Raw genomic sequence first — 18,744 nt, forward strand, 5'->3', positions numbered from 1 at the left:
GCTTTTTAGCCTGATCCAGCAGAGTTGCCTTTAATACTATAGTACATTAACAAAAAAACGTTCATCTAAATTGAGCCATGTGTTTAAAAGGAAGCTATCACAAAATTAAGAGTAACGAAGTACTCTATCTCAATTATTAAAGTTGTTTTGGGGAGGAGAAGATGCATTCATGGTTCTCTTTGTATGAACATGTACAAAATATTTAAGCAAAGGCAAGTATAATCAACCAGAATCTCTCTAGTTTTACTTATAATGCCTTCCTGAGAGATCTGCATATAGGTTGTCAAAGCAATCCCTCATATATACGAAATCACTGCGTGTTTGCTCTAGTAGAATTGTATGAGGTGATTCTGAATGCTAATCAGAGTTGCATTTCATGGAATTCCAAAAAGCAAGAACTTCTCTTAACTCTCACACAAACGTTCAAAGTCATATAATCTTAGATTTTTTTAAAGAAGCTGTCTCAAAGCATTTCTAACATAGGTAAAAGGACCAGTTTATCTGGGTAGTCATAAGAAGGGATGAGTTCAAAGTATAGAATTCTCTATGTCAGTCTGTTACAGATATTGTTTCAACACTTGAAAGTTCTTAGGTTGAGGTCTTCAGCCAGTCACAAGTGGCATGGGTCAAGGCTGATTGCAGATGCAATCCAATCACTGGTGGATTTCACTTACCTTTGCTACTAGTTCGCTCATATGCGCAGAGCATATTTAATGACATCCAGGCAGGTAGGCGGAGCCTTCTGCTGCCGCTACTACCAGTTCGCCCAAACCAGGGCGAACCAGTAGCAACTCACCACTGAATCCAATGGTCTATTCCCAAGGTGTTACTCAAAACAGCCTGTCACTTTTCCATCTCCCTTATGTTTGACTGACAGTGTTGACTTGAAGACCATATTACTATGTCAAGATGAGTATCCGGATTTACAAGTCAGAATGGAAAAAGCCAGTTCAGTTGAGCCTCAGAGCTTGAAGAGATTAGGTTAGCTGTTTTAGCTAGTTAAACACTTTATTGTGTTTAGCGTGGAAACTAGCCTGGTTATACTTACATATTTGTTCTAAATTTGAAATGAGTTAACAGTACTATGTGCGTGTCTGTCTAGGATTCCTGCATAGCTACCCTTCTCTCCTCCAAGGTATTTGGATTATTGTACCCTGCTGTACATGAGGCTGCCTTTTAAAAGATCATTCAGAAACTACGGGTTGTTCCCAAGTTACAACCACAATTGAGTCCAAAATTTCTGTTGCTAAGTGAAACATTTGTTAAGTGAGTTTTGCCCCATTTTACGACCTTTCTTACCACAGTGGTTAGTAACAAGGTTGTTAAGTGAATCTGGCTTCTCCATTGACTTTTCTTGTCAGAAGGTCACAAAAGGAGATCACATGACTCCGGGACACTGCAACCATCATAAATATAAGTCAGTTGCCAAGCATCTGACTTTCGGTCACATGACTACAGGGATGTTGCAATGGTCTTAGGCATGAAAATGGTCATATCATATGTCACTGTTTTCAATGCCGTTGTAACTTTGAACAGTCACTTAATGAATTGTTGTAAGTCGAGGACTATCTGTACAGCTGATTCGGAATGGGGCAGCCTAGTTATGGACACACTAAGGTTTATCTAATACCTTTTCTGGAGGACTTGCATTGATTGCAAATGCAATCATATGCAATTGAAGGTGTTGGTTGTGGCCTTAAAGCCATATATGGCTTAGGGGCTTGGTATCTCTCAGATAGCCTGTTGTGAGTGGAATCTGTCTACAGCATTTGGTAAGACCAGAGAAAGAAAGAATGTTAAGAGTCCCTTTGCTGAGATTAAGCCCACTTCAAGGGCCTGGACTTAGACTTTCTTATTACTTTGGAAAACTTTCTTATCCATTGGAACTAGAGATTTTTCCTTCCCTTGAAGATCTAGCTTTTTTGGAGGTCATTTGGCATATGGATGGAATACCAAACTATGCCTTTTATTTTTTGTTGGAACAGAATATTTAAATGTTTCTTGACTCTTGCTTCTTGTTACAGGTAGTCCTTGACTTACAACAGTTCGTTTAGTGATTGTTCAAGGTTACAATGGCACTGAAAAAGTGACTTATGACCATTTTTCACATTTATGGCTGTTGTAGCATCTCCTCAAGGCCACATGATCAAAATTCAGATGCTTGGCAACTGATTCATGTTTATGATGGCTGCACTGATCTGGGGATCATATGATCACCTTTTGGGACCTTCTTGATAAGCAAACTCAATGGAGAAGTCAGATTCCCTTAACAACTGTGTTACTAACTTAACAACTGTGGCAAGGAAGATTGTAGAACGGGGCAAAATTCACTGAACAATTTTCTCACTTAGCAACAGGAATTTTGGGCTCAATTGTGGTTGTATTTCGAGGATTACCTGTATATGTATTGTTTTAATATACATAAGACTCTGATTGGAGACTTTTTTCTCTATGTTAACTTTATATAATCAATATTGCACAAATACCGTTGTATTGAGGTACTAAATGTATTAAGATTTGTAACAATAAAACGGAAAAAACAGATAGCGTTAACTTTATGCTGGTTACCATAAGGATCGTTCACCTGTGATACTCATTTTGAAGATGTAAATAAACTGAGGTTGAAGTGAATTTATGTATAGCTCTCTCAGTACATAGTTTGCTGATGTAGTCTAAGGACAATTGCTTTCTTGACAGCTACTGCTGTCTCTCTGGAAAAACAGAAACACTACTTGTACACAATTTCAGCAATAGCTTGATATGATCTTTGCACACTATAACTTTTTAGAATTTAAAACTACTCATTCTTCTCTTAATTATATTTGAAAGATAGTTACAAAATGCTAAGGTAATTATTTCAATACCCTATAACTCAGCTTTTAAACAACAATAATAGTTGATGAAATTACCTCTTAGAGTTGAATCAAACCCATGGTAAATGCACCTTTGAAATGGTTTTGCTAATGTAGAATGCTGATCATTACAGGAATTTTAGCAGATATACTGGTTTTTAGCCTTTCCCTCCCACCAATGACCCCCATGATGTTTGGCATTGTGTCTGCATTGAGAGAAAAATGACCATTGGTGCCAACGGTGTTAACGTCTCTCTTTCTTCCTCACAGAGTGTGCAGACGTGGGAGTGCAAATACTTCTAAATGAATAATCAGAAGGAAGACATGGAGATTGCCTCCCATTATCATCATCTGCTTCAGGAACTCAATGAACAAAGGCAGCATGGTATCCTCTGCGATGTTTGTATTATAGTGGAAGGAAAGATTTTCAAGGCTCATAAAAATATTTTACTTGGGAGTAGTCGTTATTTCAAGACATTGTATTGCCAGGTGCAGAAGACCTCTGACCAAGCCACAGTCACTCATTTGGATATTGTAACGGCACAGGGCTTTAAAGCAATCATTGACTTCATGTACTCGGCACACCTTGCATTGACCAGCAGGAATGTTATTGAGGTGATGTCAGCTGCCAGCTATCTTCAAATGACTGAGATTGTGCAAGCTTGCCACAATTTCATAAAGGCTGCTCTTGACATAAGCATAAAGTCTGATGCATCGGACGACCTTATTGATTATGAGTTTGGGGCTTCCTCTAGCAGCAGTACGGATGCCCTGATTTCTGCTGTCGTAGCTGGTAGGAGCATATCTCCCTGGCTGGCTCGAAGGACAAGTCCAGCAAACTCTTCTGGAGATTCAGCTATTGCTAGCTGTCATGAAGGAGGAAGCACCTGTGGAAAAGAGGATCAAGAGCCAAAATCAGATAGTCACGATGACATTTCATCCCAGTCTCTTTGGTCTACGGATTTGGCCTATGGGACTTTGCGTGTCAAAGAAGAACAGATCTCTCCCACTCATTATGGAGGGAATGAATTGCAGTCTGCCAAAGACAGTGCAATGCAAAATGCTTTCTCAGAGCAAGGAACTACAGATGGGTGGCAGCCTACAGGGCGTAGAAAGAATAGAAAAAATAAGGATACCGTGCGCCATATCACACAACAACTTGGAGAGGACAGCAGGACAACTTCACCAGTGCCACCCTTTCTAACTGCCCCTGGATGGCCATACAGTAATCAGGAAGCAAGTAAGAACGTTTCATTCAATTTCTGTGCAATTATAACTGTTCAGAATACATTATCTAAAAAAAACCTTAGAGGTTTTTAAATACTGTAGTTTTTAGTAAAAGTTTTTACATATTTAACAAGTCCATTCAAAGAAAAAGATAAACGTGAAAGAGAAAAAGAGATAGATAAAAGAAAATAAAAAACAGAAAGCATGAAAAAGAATAAAGAATTGGATTCTGATCTTCCTCTCATACTGGCAGTTATACATGTCATTCTAATCAAACCTCCCTCTCTAAGATTATATCATTATTCCCCTTTTTTCTGTAATTTTTTTAATAAGTCGTAAAATCATTTTCTTTTTTTTTTTACACAAAAAATCCATAAAGGGTTTCTAGTCATCGATGAATATCAGTAATGACCTTTCTCCAGTCAAGTTTTGTCAATTTTGTCATCAAGTTCTCTCAGTTTCACCAACCCATTTCCTCCCATGTTGGGTAGTCCTGGATCTTTCCATCTTTATGCATAAAATGATCTTGCCACAGTAATCCTACATTGAAGTACTCTTCCATGATTCTTTTTTAACTGCATATCCATCAGTCCTGAAAAGAAATGTTCTGGTTTCATTTGAATGTTTATATTTATTCCATATTCCCAATGCGGCATATCTAATGGTTTTTAAAATCCAATTTTAACTTCATTGTACCATAAACATCCATGCTATCCAAAATTCAGTTCATAATCTTCTAACTCTAAAATCTTTTGTTTCTGTGCAACACTCATTCTTTCTTCCAAACCAAACAACAAAAGCAATATAAAATTTCAAATTCGGTAGACCAATTATCTTTTCTTTATTTTAGTTATTTATTTGTATCCCACTTTTATTATTTTTACAAGTAAGTCAAGGTGGCAAACATACCAAACACACTTTCCTCCTCCTACTTTCCTCTTCGGTTGGGCAGAGAGTGATTGGCCCAAAATCACACAGTTGGCTCTCATGGCTAAAGTGGGACTTATGCTCACAGTCCTGCTTTCTCATGCTTTCTAGCCTGGTGCCTTAACTACTAGACCAGGGGTCTGCAACCTTAAAAACTCAAAGAGCCATTTGGACTCCTTTCCCCACAGAAAAAAAAAAAAACTGGGAGCCACAAAACCCTTCCCGTGTCTGAGTATTTCTTGAGCGGCCACAAAACTAGCATACGTAGTTGAATTAAATGTTCTCTTTTTTTCTGAAACTTTTCTTTTCTTAGATTTATCTATGGTTGGCCTACTGGGGGTTGAAAAACTCAATAAATCACGTGCCAACGGGTGTCACACATTGGTGGTTGTGATGTATAGTTTGAGTGACGGAGCCACAGCAGAGGGGTGAAAGAGCCACATGTGGCTCAAGAGCCGCAGGTTGCTGACCCCTGCACTAGACCAAGCTGGCTCTTATAATACTTTATATTTAACTATTTTTTCCTCTTGCCATACAAATTTAGATATATCTTTTTGCCATTGCTTGAAAATACATCAATTGTCGAAACATATACTGTCTGAAACAAAAATATCATTCTAGGTAAAACATTAATTTTTAATCATAGAACTTCTCAACAGTGTCAATGTTAATTTCTCCCATCTTAACATGTCCTACTTCATTTCATTTCATGTCCTAACACAATTATGCCATTGCTTTCTTTGCTGTTTCCCCTGCCATTTGGAACATTCTTTTCCAAGAAGTGAGATGGGCCCCCAGAAATGCCTAAAGACCTGGATCTGCCCTCTGGCTTGGCACTCACAGAGGCCATGGGCCTGAAAACCCACCAACCTTTTACCGTGTTTCCCCAAAAATAAGACATGTCCTGAAAACAAGGCCAATCGTACTTTTCAGGACATGTGATAATATAAGCCACCCCTGCAAAATAAGCCCCCCCCCATCAACTACATGCTCCACTCCCCCTGTCGGGCATGACAGGGCTCCTGCCCCTCACTTAGCCACCTGCCCCCTTTAGGGTGCAATTTGGGAGTGGCAAGTGGGGCGGGCGAAAAGCGTCTCGCTTCTCCCCTGCCCCACCCGCCACCCCTCTCAATAAAGAGACAGTGGGGAAGAGAAGCAACCAGTCTGCTCTTGCCATTGGGGTGGTCCGCGTTGGGCCACGAGACGCACGTCTTATCCCCAAGGAGTTTGGCTGAACTTGTGAGAAAGGTTTTTTTACAATGTGTCTCCCTGGACAGAATGGCGAGGAACGCGACTGTGCTGGAAAGGTAAGACGCGCGTCCCGCGTCTTGCCTGCCCCACCTGCCACCAATCTCAATAAAGAGACAGTGGGGAAGGGAAGCAGCCAGGCTGCTGTTGCCATTGGGGTGGGCCGCATTGGGCTGCAAGACGCGCGTCTTACCTTTCCAGCACCATCATGTTCCTCGCCTTTCTGTCCAGGGAGACACGTTGTAAAAAAAACTTTCTCGCGAGTTCAGCCAAACTCCTTGAACTCGCGAGAAAGTTTTTCCTACAATGTGTCTCCCTGGACAGAAAGGCGAGGAACGTGATGGTGCTGGAAAGGTAAGACGTGCGTTTTGCGGCCCAACACGGCCCACCCCAATGGCAACAGCAGCCTGGCTGCTTCCCTTCCCCACCGTCTCTTTATTGAGAGGGGTGACAGGTGGGGCAGGCCAGAAGCGAGACACTTCTCGCCCGCCCTACCTGCCACCCCCAAATTGCACCCTAAAGGGGGCGGGTGGCTAAGTGAGGGGCAGGAGCCCTGTCATGCCTGGAAGGTGGGGGGAAGAAGAGAACAGCAAGGGGAGCCACGTCTTGTTCCACGCATCTCACTTGTCCCCCGCCCCACCTGCCAGAAACGCACCGCCGCCACCCGCCTCGCAGAGCAGGACTCTGCAAGGCTTGTGCTGTTGCATGCAGGAACTGCAGCACAGCTGCGAGGTTCGACATACTGGCACAGCCGCGAGCGGCAGGACGCCAGCTGTGCCGGTATGATGAAGCTCATGGCAGTGCTGCATTTCATGCATGCAACGGCACAAGCCTTGCAGAGTCCTGTTCCACGAGGAAGCAGCAGCGGCAAAAAACATCAGGGCAGCAGCCAACGCGAAGAATGGGGAGGGGAGGTGACGGCAGCAACAGGACATCCAGTCCCACGTTTACTGCCTCCTGCACCCCCAAAATAACCCCCCCCCTGATAATAAGGCCAAGCCCTTATTTGGGGGTCAAAAGAAAATAAGACCCTGTCTTCTTTTCAGGGAAACACGGTAATTAAATTTTAATATTGAATTTTTTTGCTTCTGTTTTAATATTTTACTTTTACCCTGCCCAGAAACATTCTGGAAACAAGGGAGTTTGGCGATTTCTGAATTTAATAAATATAACACAATTCATATTTATTATACTATATTATACTATTATACTTTATTATAATAATATTTACTAATAATATCTATTAGTAAAATTACCATCACTATTAACGTATTTCATTATTAATCCTAAAATCTGCTAGGATATAAAAATCCTTTAATTTTCCATTGATATTTTTACTCCCTCTTAACAGAAGACAAGCTCAGGATCCAAAGACAGACTTGAACAATGGACCCTATCCAGGGGTGAAATGCTCCCGGTTCGGACCGGCTCGGGCGAGTAGGTAGCGATGGTGGCGGGCAGTTCAGAGAACCAGTAGCAAAAATCCCTGCCCCCGCCCCCCATGCCCAGCTGAGCCCCGCGATCATCAGAGCCTTTTTTTCCTTTTAAATGGCTCTGACCAGCCAAGCTCTGACATCCCAGCTGAGTTGCCTGCTAATCAGGCAACTCAGCTTGGATCACCAGAGCCATGCAAAAGAAAAAAAGTTTCTTTTTTTCTCCCCCTCCCCTTCTCCCAGCCTCCAGCTTGCTTACCTTAGCTGCTGATTGCATGACAATCGCAATCCATGCATCAGCAAGCAACTGAATCTCCCTGCCTGCAATCAAGCTCATCAGTGAGCAGCTCTTTCTGCCTTCCTGCCTAGATTTGTGGACTTCAACTCCCAGCAAAGCTGGCTGAGGAATTCTGGGAGTTGAAGTCCACAAGTCTTATAGTTGCCAAGGTTAGAGACCCCTGTTCTATTGGGTAAGTTTTTTTTTCCCTTTGAGAGTTTTAAAAAAAATAGTTAATTGGGGTTTTTTTTAGCCCAAATTCAGAAATTCTTAAAAAGAGCACAATTCATTTCTGAAATATGAGGGAGAACCTTTCCAGATCCAAGATCCCTTCCTGGCATCTGAATCCCATGGGGATGGATATGGACACCTCTGAAAATATTGTACTGTTTCTTGAAGACTACTTTTTCACATTTTTAATATACATTACTCATACCAGTTTCTACAACTGATGTATTTGAGAAATGTGTAGGTTAAATGTTATGTTCATATAACATCAAGAATAGGCTTGAAATGCATGTGTACCAATATCAGGATTATTTTTGGCATTTCAGACCATTTACTGTAAATCATTCTTCCAATTTGAAGTCTGAACAGATGAATGCAGTCTTTTTGGTAGCTGTCCAAAGGTGCATGTTGGCAGTAATGAACAACTTGGGTTTTAAATGATGAATGAGACAGCACTTCTGACATAATGAAAACAATATCCTAGGCATTCACCATCTTGTAGTAAAGCTTTAAGTATATGATTTCATTTTAATAGCCCATTTGTTCCATATTTCTTATCTAATTAGGATGGAAATGTCACTCTTTCATTACAGACCATTTCCTAGAAGAGGCTCCTTCAGATTGTTTTAGATAGGGTCTGTGCATATTATCAGGGGAGAAGTTCCAGATTTATAGCTGGCCAAAGGAAGAATCTTACCAAATGGTATTGTTTTGAAAGAAAGGGATTAATTTTTTCCTGCCATCATAATAAAGAGAAATTTTATGTCTGTTTTTTTCCCCTACAACTTCACTTTTCATTAAAAAGAGGAGATACACACACACATCTGATTATTTGAAGATTCAAATACAATAATGTTTTAGTGTTGTTTCATTTAGCCTAAGATGTGGATAAAGGTAATGCAAGGAATGCTTTTTATCGTATCAAATGCTGCACTGTCCCTCAAAAAAAGAAGAAGAAGAAAAAGAAGAAAAAGGCAGATCTGTAACACTCTGGATTTATCGGTATCCAAGTTAGATTAGTGGAATGTGCACTATGTGTGGCCAATGTTAAAAAAAAAGTATTTGGAAATGTAACTAATACTGCCCTGGAATATTATCCAGAATACATACCCATGGACCATATAATTCAGTTTTTATGTTATCTTTATAGCTTCCTGTAGAGTTTGTGAAGCTCTCGGAGCTTGGTTGTTTGCTTGGTTTCTTTACCCAAATAGGGGCCTGGTGGCTCAGCAGACTAAAAAGCATTGTGATTAACACCAGCTGTCTGCAATTACTGTAAGTTCGAATCTCACCAGGCTCAAGGTTGACTCAGCCTTCCATCCTTTCTAAGGTAGGTAAAATGAGGACCCAGTTTGTGGGGGCAATAAGCTGACTTTGTATAAATATACAAAAGGATGAAGGCTATTGCTTAACACATTGTAAGCTGCCCTGAGTCTCCGGAGAAGGGCGGCATATAAATCAAATTTAAAAAAAAAAAAAGGTAACGTTATTAGTGCTGATCGCTGATGGGAGAAGCACTGGTTGGGGTGCTCCTAATGATTACTTCTTTGTACTATTAATGAAAACTTTTTGCATATTTATTTTATTTTCATCTCTTTAATACATTTAATACATTTTCTGTGATTAGAAAAAAAAAGGAAGAGGTTGTGGGAAGCAGCAGTATGACCAATCAAAGACACTTTGATTCCTTCCTCCAGTGGTGGGCATAAAAGTGCATTTGTCACATTTTTCTTAGAACAATTACCTGAACTCTGCCTTGTTTATCATTATTCTAGGTAGTAAAACCTCATTATTCAGGTTAAATTGCCATGTTGGCATTTTGCGATAAGTAAGTGGGTTTTAGATTGCAGTTTGGGCACTCGGTCTCTAAAAGGTTCCCCATCACTGTGTTAGGGATTCTGTGGCAAATTGGCAGTTCAAGCAACTCTCAGAGGTCCTGACTTGATGTAATCCACAAATGAGGACATGGAGTATATCTAGATTCCACAAACCTGTAACTTGACCCCTTTTCGAAACTGGCATTAAGCCTGATTAATGAGACCACGCACAAATCTTGCTTGTTAATTGTGTGCTTCTATCAGGGACTTTGATATAAGAATCATTAAGACAGTGATTTTTTAAAAAACTGGGGATAAGTATCTCCAAGGAGTAATTTGGGCATATCTTTGGGGTAATAGAATAATTTGTAATTGCTTGTTTGTCAGTCAAGGGTTCAGTTTGGCCCTACTGTTGCTGAGATGCTTGTATAAAACAACAGATTCTGGGTTTTTTGGGGGTGGGGGTAATGGCTGTATGAAACTGGAAAAAGAGATGATTGGATCAAACAGTGTCAGATCATTACATCAAGTTAAAAAGCACTTCCTTAAGAGATTGGCCAATCCTACCAGGGATAAACAAAACTAAACTTTATTTAAAAGGTGAAAATAGGAAGTTTCTTTTTAATTTTAAATTTAATTTTAAATTTTAAAATGGGAACATATTCTGTTGAAGAGAGAAATAAAGGGTTGCTTCCAAATGAATTAAAAAGGAAAAAATGAGATGCAGTGCTTCAGTCCAACCAAACAAATGGCTTCTGATAACCTATAGAGTTATCAGAAAGAAACTGGAGGATAAGGAATGATAGAAAGAACTAAAGGAAAATACATCTCATGCGCAGTCCTTGAAAAAGGACAGAAGCATTTAGAGATCAGTACAATACATTCTGCTCACTAGTCCTCTCTGAAATGTGTACTGTATGATGGAAAGTTATTTAACATGGCATCTGCATCCGGAAAGAGGGGTAAGGCCGTGAGAAAGATTGTATGTTTTACCTCCTCAAATGTATATACTGTTGGGAAACATGGCCACAGCTATTTGCTAATGTAGAAAATATGCTTAATGTTCAAGAGGTCCTAGATTCTTTTTTTTTTGGCATGTCACATTAAAGCTGGGAAAAATCTTCTGAAACCTTATAGATAGCTGCTGATTGTTTACACAGATAGTTGAAGTAGATATATCAACAGTGATCACTTTGTGTGAAGCTTTATTTAACCTGGAACTGGAACAGAACCTAGAATTTGTTTGAAATCTAGGAAATCTTAAATATAGCCAAATCTCTCTGAATTAGATATTTAGCATTCCAGTTTGTGAACTGTCAATCATTACATTCAAGCCTATATTCCTTAGCACTGGAAATAAATCTTAATAATAATACTTAGCATTTATTGCTTTTTAAATGTTTAAAATGTTTTTCACTAGGCAGTCCTCAAAACATCATGAGATAAAGCAATTATTATAATTATTATTATTTTCCCTCTTTACTATTATTGCATTGGAGAATGGGAACTGAAAAAATAGTGCCAGTCCAGTGGCTGCTTAATGAATTTAGGTGAGCCAAGATCAGAATCACTGATCTTTAAGCTGATTCTAATAAATATGAAGTTATCTTTGAGTGAAACTCAACTCCTGGTGATTTACATAGATAGATTAATGAAGAGTTTATGACCTGATACGAAAGCACTTTGGGCATGACTTTCTTCCAGGGTGCCTTTTGGTTTTTCAGTCTAGCCCTAGGTTTCCCATCTAAGAACTAACAAGGGGAAACCTGCTTAGCTTTCTAGATAATATGGGATTGGCTAGGTGCTGCCATCTTCAGAGGCATGCCACAGTTCCTTATTTGTATATTATGCCAATTGGTCATCAAACTCTTTCTCTAGGAATTAAGACTAGATAGTACTGGAACTGTAATTAAATGATTTGCAAATCAGTTTGTCAAATACAAACTAATGTCCCGAAGTTCAAAGTTACAACGGCCCTAAAAAAGTGACATGACAGTTTTTCACACTTATTGCAGCATCCCCATGGTCACCTGATCAAAATTCAGATGCTTAGCAAGTTTTTTATTTATGATGGTTGCAGTGTCCTGGAGTGGAGTCATGTGATCCACTTTTGCGACCTTCTGACAAGCGAACTCAATGGGGAAGCCAGATTCACTTAACAACAGTTACTAGCTTAACAAATGATTCACTTAATAATTGTGGCAAGGAAAGTCGTAAAATGGGGCAAACACACTTAACGGAGGTTTCACTTAGCAACACAAATTTTGGGCTCGATTGTGATCATGTGCGCTTCAAGGTGTTGGTTACCACCTTTAAAGCGCTCCATGGCTTAGGACCTGGCTATCTACAAGACCGCATTCTGCCACCGATTGCCTCCCACCAACCGGTACGCTCACACAGAGAGGGCCTCCTCAGGGTGCCGTTAGCCAAACAGTGTAGACTGGCGACCCCCAGGGGGAGAGCCTTCTCTGTGGGGGCCCCTGCTCTTTGGAATGAATTACCCCCGGACATACGAAGGATCCCCGACCTGTGCGCCTTCCGTCGTGTTGTGAAGACCCTGTTATTCCAGCAAGCCGCTCTGATGGGATAAATGATTTTAATTTGGTTTTAATGGGGTTTTAAAATTGGTTTTAAAATGAGAGTTTTAAATTCGGCCTATGATTTAATTATTTTAATCTGCTTTTAAATTCTATTTTGTAAATTGTTTTTATTATGGCTGTTCACCGCCCTGAGTCCTTTGGGAGAAGGGCGGTATATAAATTAAATAAAATAAATAAAAATCATAACTTGAGGACTACCTGTATTATTTTTGTATTATAAATATGTTATTTTTTTTACCATGGATGTTTTATGTTCTGTTTATGTGTACCTGCAAGAGTCTTATGATTACTATGGTATAAAACCCAATTAAATTAATACGTCGTCTTCATGTGTGTATGTAGGTGTGTGCACACACACTGAAATGTTCGTTGAATTAATAAAATAATTAGCTTCCTTAATATATTGACCAGGTGATTTTTATTATTTATTCTAATTTTTGTAGACTACTTTTATGACTTTCAGTAGTGAATAAAAAACTAAAAAGATAAAAAAGACTAACAAAATATTAAAATCACTTCTAAGAAAAATAAATTTATTGTGAATAAACTATTCCATTATTCAGCAGTGAGAAGGAGAGAAACTTGGTTTAGAAGGAAGGAAAGGATTACCTTCTACCTGATTTAGGTGACGATGAGATTTGAAAGGGACTGTTGGGGTGGGTTGAGTAAGGTACACTGACTTTCCACCAAGAGCAGGTTTGGAGAGGGCATGTGAGTTGTATGATGGATAATTTGATGGAGGTTGTGGAATTGTGTTACCAGGTGCAGCTGGAGGGGATTAGAAGAGGAAAAGCTGAAGATAGGCAGTGTGTAGAAAAAATGTTGCACAGAGCAGCCACTAATTTCAGCAAAATGAATAGAGGTAGCCCTGAGTAATTGTACAGCAATAATCGGTAGATTATAATATTCGGGTTTCATGGAACAATTACAGGATAAGTAAAGCAATGAGGCTGTGGGAATAACTCTATTTTAAGGCTCCTTTATGAAAGGGTTAGGTCAAGTTATTTTTAAAAAGAAGCTAAGAGATTGCTTGAAACTCAGACTTTTGTTTGACTACACCCTAGTTTTAAATGGGCTCCACCCCAACCCCATTTTTATCTGTGTCTATTTCCCTTCCCCACCCTGTATTCCATTTTCCTCCAAATCAAAATCTTCTATGGCATCTACTCCTTCCCATAAGAACAACCTTTCCTGCAATAATGTATTTAACTCTCTATATTGGAGTTTAGTTCCTTTCTATTTTGAATGCTTTTCTTGTTTGCTTTAATGATTGGCTCAATTAGAGACTATACTATTCACTAATCTATTTATGCTGCCCTTTAAAATAAATTGCTACTATCCTTTCTAATTGTTGCAACCCAGCTGCTTTTTTTAACTATTGCTTGTCCTTATTATTGACTTTTATGTCAAACATTTGAAATTTCACGGTCTTCTCTGTTCTCTTAAGTATTTTCATATTTACAATGGCATATTGATCTCATTACTTTAAATTACTTAATGACCGCACCTGTAGCCTCATGCGGATATTAAATAGCTCTGGGGACAAAATAGCACTTTATTTTTCTCCACAGTGCTCTTCTAGAAAGATGAAGATATCAGCCTTGAAGCCATATTATAGTCATCTTTCTGTTCCAAGAGATCCTGCAATTATGCCATCACTGGTGTTTCAGTCTTCTGCAGAAAGGGATTCTACCAAGGGTTTCCGGCAACATTTTTCAAGAACTCCAGGGTGGTATTTTTTCAGGAATGGCTCCACAGTTGCATATGATGCATTATCCATTCATTGAACCCATTTGGCCAATGCCTGTAGCTATTTTCAATAAGCTATGATGGGCAATAGTCAAGAGGTTCTAAGGTGGGCTGCATTTCTGCAAGAATTTCTGAGGTTGATTCCCTTAATTTCTGTGGCAGGACACTAATGCTGTAAAATCAAACTTTATACCAGCAAACGTTCTTATATAATCATGTGATTTCAACCCCTCCTGTCACCAAATCACCTGTCTCACACAATGGGGTGAATACCAGATCAAGAGTGTGTGAGATGAAATCAAGAGAGTGTCTTGTCCTGTGTTTGTGGCCACCAATGCTCCAAAAAGCCTGGTGGTTGCCATGGAGCCCATAAAATCCCCAAATGGATTATCCAAGACAGCATGAATGTCCCCTTAGAAAATTACCCTGAGGCATTCTCAAAATGACTTCAGCCAGCTCATGCAGAAAGGCCATTGGGTAATACAGTGGAAAGCAGGCCATCTGCAATCCTTATCTGTCTCTTTGATCTCACTGCATGGACAAGAAAGACATCTCCTGCTTAGCAAAATGGACATTCTATGGATCACAGTCAGCATGCCAATGCCCAAGCCTAGGATGGTCGTGTACCATGAACCTTTATGTGCAAAACCAGTTTAAAATAATTCCACTCATCTTAAAACACCCCCCCCCAATCTTATTAATGTATCCCAGATTGAATTTCCTCATCAAATCAAGGATTAATTTGGCTTTATGAACTGAACTAATACTGAAGAATAATACCAGGGGGAAATAGGGAACATCAGTAGAACAATCAGTTAAGTGGAAAATAGAAGGAAGAGGAATTGGTTATAAATATACAGTACATGTCTCATACCCCCACCAGCATACCCTTGGTTACTATAGCAGTAATGCTTAGACTTCATAGTGCTTTAGAGTACTCTCTGAGCGGTTAACAAATATCAGCATATTGCTCCCAACAATCTGATTCCCCATTTTATCGACCTTGGAAGGATGGAAGGTGAGTCAACCTTGAACCGGCCATGATTGAACTTCTGGCTGTGGGCACAGAGTTAGCTTGCAATACTACATTCTAACCACTGTGTCATCACGGCTACTCTGATAATGCCCTCTTCATATATTGACTAAATCACAACTGCAGGAGTTATACATTGTGCTAAATAAAGCATGGTTTACAGGCCATACATTAATGGATGATTTTACTCAATGCCCTAAATTAATATAGAAGAAACCATATTATACTTCTTGTGGTGTATAAATCCAGCCCCTGTGAAATAACTAGAACTGATTTCAATATTGTAAATGCGTGGCAAAATAAATACCATATGGGACAAGGCATATAGTTGTTTATGACAGTGGTTAAATATTTTTAAATTAATAATTTTCATTGGAAAGAAAGAGACAATGGCATTGAAAATTAGTTATAATTTAAAATTATTTTGACTGTGTCCACTTCTGGGAGTGTGACTTTAGCAAAATTTAGAGGACTGATTATGGCCAAAACAGTTTGATCTACTCTTCTTTTAAAGGGTTTATTAATCCTATAAATTGAGTTCTCTATCGTACATCAAGACCAGTATTTAAAATCTCTTCACGACTTTTTTCTCTACATATATCAGAAATCTAGTTCTATCACTTTATTCAGTTTGTCAGATTGATAATGGTAAACAGAAATCAATTTTTTTAATAAATGACCCATAAATAAAATGGAAGCTTTATTTAAAATTTTTAATTCTGAGTTTCTAGTTATTAACTGCTCCAACTCCTTTCTGTAACAGATGGAGGAGGTTTTTCAATTTGTATTCCTGCAATGTCTGATACAGCTCCCACAATTTAATTAAGTTTTTCATTTATCTGTGTCAACTTCTATCACCATTGTATCATAGTTCATGGTCTTGCCCTTCTTCATATAGCAGCAGTAAATTTAATCTTGGACAGTACAGCTCTTGGTTCATCAGTTCCCTGATGTGGGTGTGAAAATAGAATGCTGAAACAGGATAACAAAAATCTGGAAATGATTTTGCTGGCTTTCCAGTGTAATTGGTTCCTATGTACTAAGAATTTGAAAATCGTTTGTTCTTCTGCTTCCTAAGAAGATGAAGGGCAGTGAGGTAGTTCAACGTTTATTTATAGATACTGATTACCCTGATTTTTTTTTTTAAATCTTGTTTCCAAGTTGCTTAATTGATTGCGATGATGTGATCTCAGCGGCAATATCTGGTAACTAGACAGGGCAAGAGTATCTTTGAAAGGCCTCAGTGACTTTTATTGTTATTGGTAATAATATTTTTCTGGTCCTGATTTCTGAAAGAATATATTCAGGAGCTGGCTCTATCAACTTGCTATATGTCCTTGTGGCCTATGGCTTGCCAGTGACAAATCTGTAACTCAGACTATTTAATTACATTAAGTCATGGGTGGGGGGGAATCATGCAAAGGCATCAGTAGCAATAGCACTTAGACTTTTATACCACTTCACAGTGCTTCTAAGCGGTTTACAGGGTCAACATATTCCTCCCAACAATTTGGGTCCTCATTTAGTGACCTCAGAAGGATGGAAGGCTGAGTTAATCTTGAGCCAGGGAGACTCGAACTGCTGGCAGTCGACAGAATTAGCCTGCAATAGTGCATTCTAACCACTTCACTCTGGTTCTGGATAACTAGGGTGGTTTTGGCCGGAATAGTTTTGTACAGTATCAGTGCATCAGGTATGATATTAGGAAATAGATCTTGTACATGAGTGGTAGTTCCACCTTAGAATTCAAAAGGTATTTTTAGATGCAGTTTCCAATATATAAAAAAAAAACAAGAAAAGAAATGGGAGAGCCTATCATTGATAATGTATGTTAGACAGCTGGCTTAATGCTAGTAACGGTGGAGGGTCTAGGAAAACTCACCCTGGCCGTCTCTCCCCAATCAACTTGCCCTGGCCAACTCATCGTGGGACAACTTGCTGCAGGATAACTCGAGAGGGATAAGTAAATTTCAGCTGGCCTTGTCTTGCTTTAGTTTTGAACTTTGTCAAGTTAGAAGTCCTCGAGTTCTAACTTTGTCAAGTTAGAAGTCCATCGAGAAGTCCTCGATGAACCACAATTTTACTTGTCCCTCTCTTGAGTTATCCTGTGTTAACTTGTCCCTCAGTGAGTTGTCCTCTGGTGAGACGGCCAGGACAGTCAACCGTGGTGAGTCGTTCCATTTCGACTGTGAGAGAGATCTAGGTGTCTTAGTGGACTACCACTTAAGTATGAACCGGCAAAGTGCTGCAGATGCCAAAAAAAAAATCAATGCAGTCCTGGGTTTTGTTGCATCAACAGAGGGATAACATCAAGATCACGAAATGTGATAATGCCACTTTATACTGCATTGAGACCCTAGAAAGTGTGCAGAGAAGAGCAACAAAGATGGAAAAGGATCTGGTGGCTAAATCATATGATGAAAGGTTGAGGAGCTAGTTATGTCTATCTTATTGAAGAGAAGGATTAGGAGGGACATGATAACTCTCTTCCAGTACTTGAGGGGCTGTCGCAGAGAACAGGGAATTTGACTTATTCTCCAAACTTCAGAGGGCAAGACAAGAAAGTAATGGGTGAAAGCTTGTTAAAGAAAGATCCAACATAGAAGTAAGAAGAAATTTTCTGACAGTGAGAATACACCAGAATAGAGCTGAGACACTACTAGGATTAAAAACAGTATTTTTCATGTAGGTATAGTTCTGATTCTTTAGCATTTATCATAAGTATTTTTTGTCATAACAATTTCTTAAGATGGGGTTTTTGCATCTCTGCCCAAAAGTATCAGATGATATTAGTGAAAAATACGAGGTGAAATTAGGAAGGGAAGCATTTTTTAAACTCAACAAAACCTCTGATTTCAATGGGCCATACATAGCAGATGCTGTTAGATACTAACGAAGTCATACCCTTAACTTCTTCTAAAAATGACTTTTGGAGTATTTTTAGTATTTGTTTTGCTGAGCTGATTAATTTTAAAAACTTGGCAATTTGCATCCTATAATAGCTTCCTGTCAGATCTATCATCTTCACATTCTGCTACTTGATCTTTGAAAGTTATTGTTAAAAAATGAAGGTACCATGTTTCCCTGAAACTAAGATCTCTCTGGATAATAAGCCTAATCGGGCTTTTCAGCGCATGTGATAAAATAAGCCCCCCACCAACTACTTACACTCATGTGCAGCCGGTCCCGCCATTTCCTCTGGTTGCTTGCTGCGCAAATAACACGATGTGAGGAGGCGAGGATGGAGCAGGGGAAGGGGGGGAACATGCCCCCACCCACCCCACATGCCCTTACCGTACCTACCGGTACCACTGATGGCCACTGCAAAAAGAGCAGCAGGCCAGCAGCGCACC

The 18,744-nt window shown here is 39.4% G+C and overlaps 1 protein-coding gene across 2 annotated transcripts in view; it reads left to right on the forward strand.

Annotated features, from left to right (window-relative positions):
• ZBTB46 (zinc finger and BTB domain containing 46) overlaps positions 1–18,744 on the forward strand; it is a 61,470-nt gene that overhangs the window by 8,610 nt on the left and 34,116 nt on the right. For both annotated transcript variants that reach the window (XM_070941828.1, XM_070941827.1), the window contains exon 2: positions 3,123–4,092. In XM_070941828.1, the coding sequence (XP_070797929.1) occupies positions 3,156–4,092 (937 nt within the window). In that variant the 5' untranslated portion in view covers positions 3,123–3,155. The remainder of the gene's footprint in view (positions 1–3,122; positions 4,093–18,744) is intronic.

Source organism: Pituophis catenifer, unplaced genomic scaffold (genome assembly GCF_029215685.1).
Source record: "Pituophis catenifer annectens isolate HBS135680 unplaced genomic scaffold, rPitCat1.0.hap2 SCAF_3, whole genome shotgun sequence".
Classification (NCBI taxonomy): Eukaryota; Metazoa; Chordata; class Lepidosauria; order Squamata; family Colubridae; genus Pituophis; species Pituophis catenifer.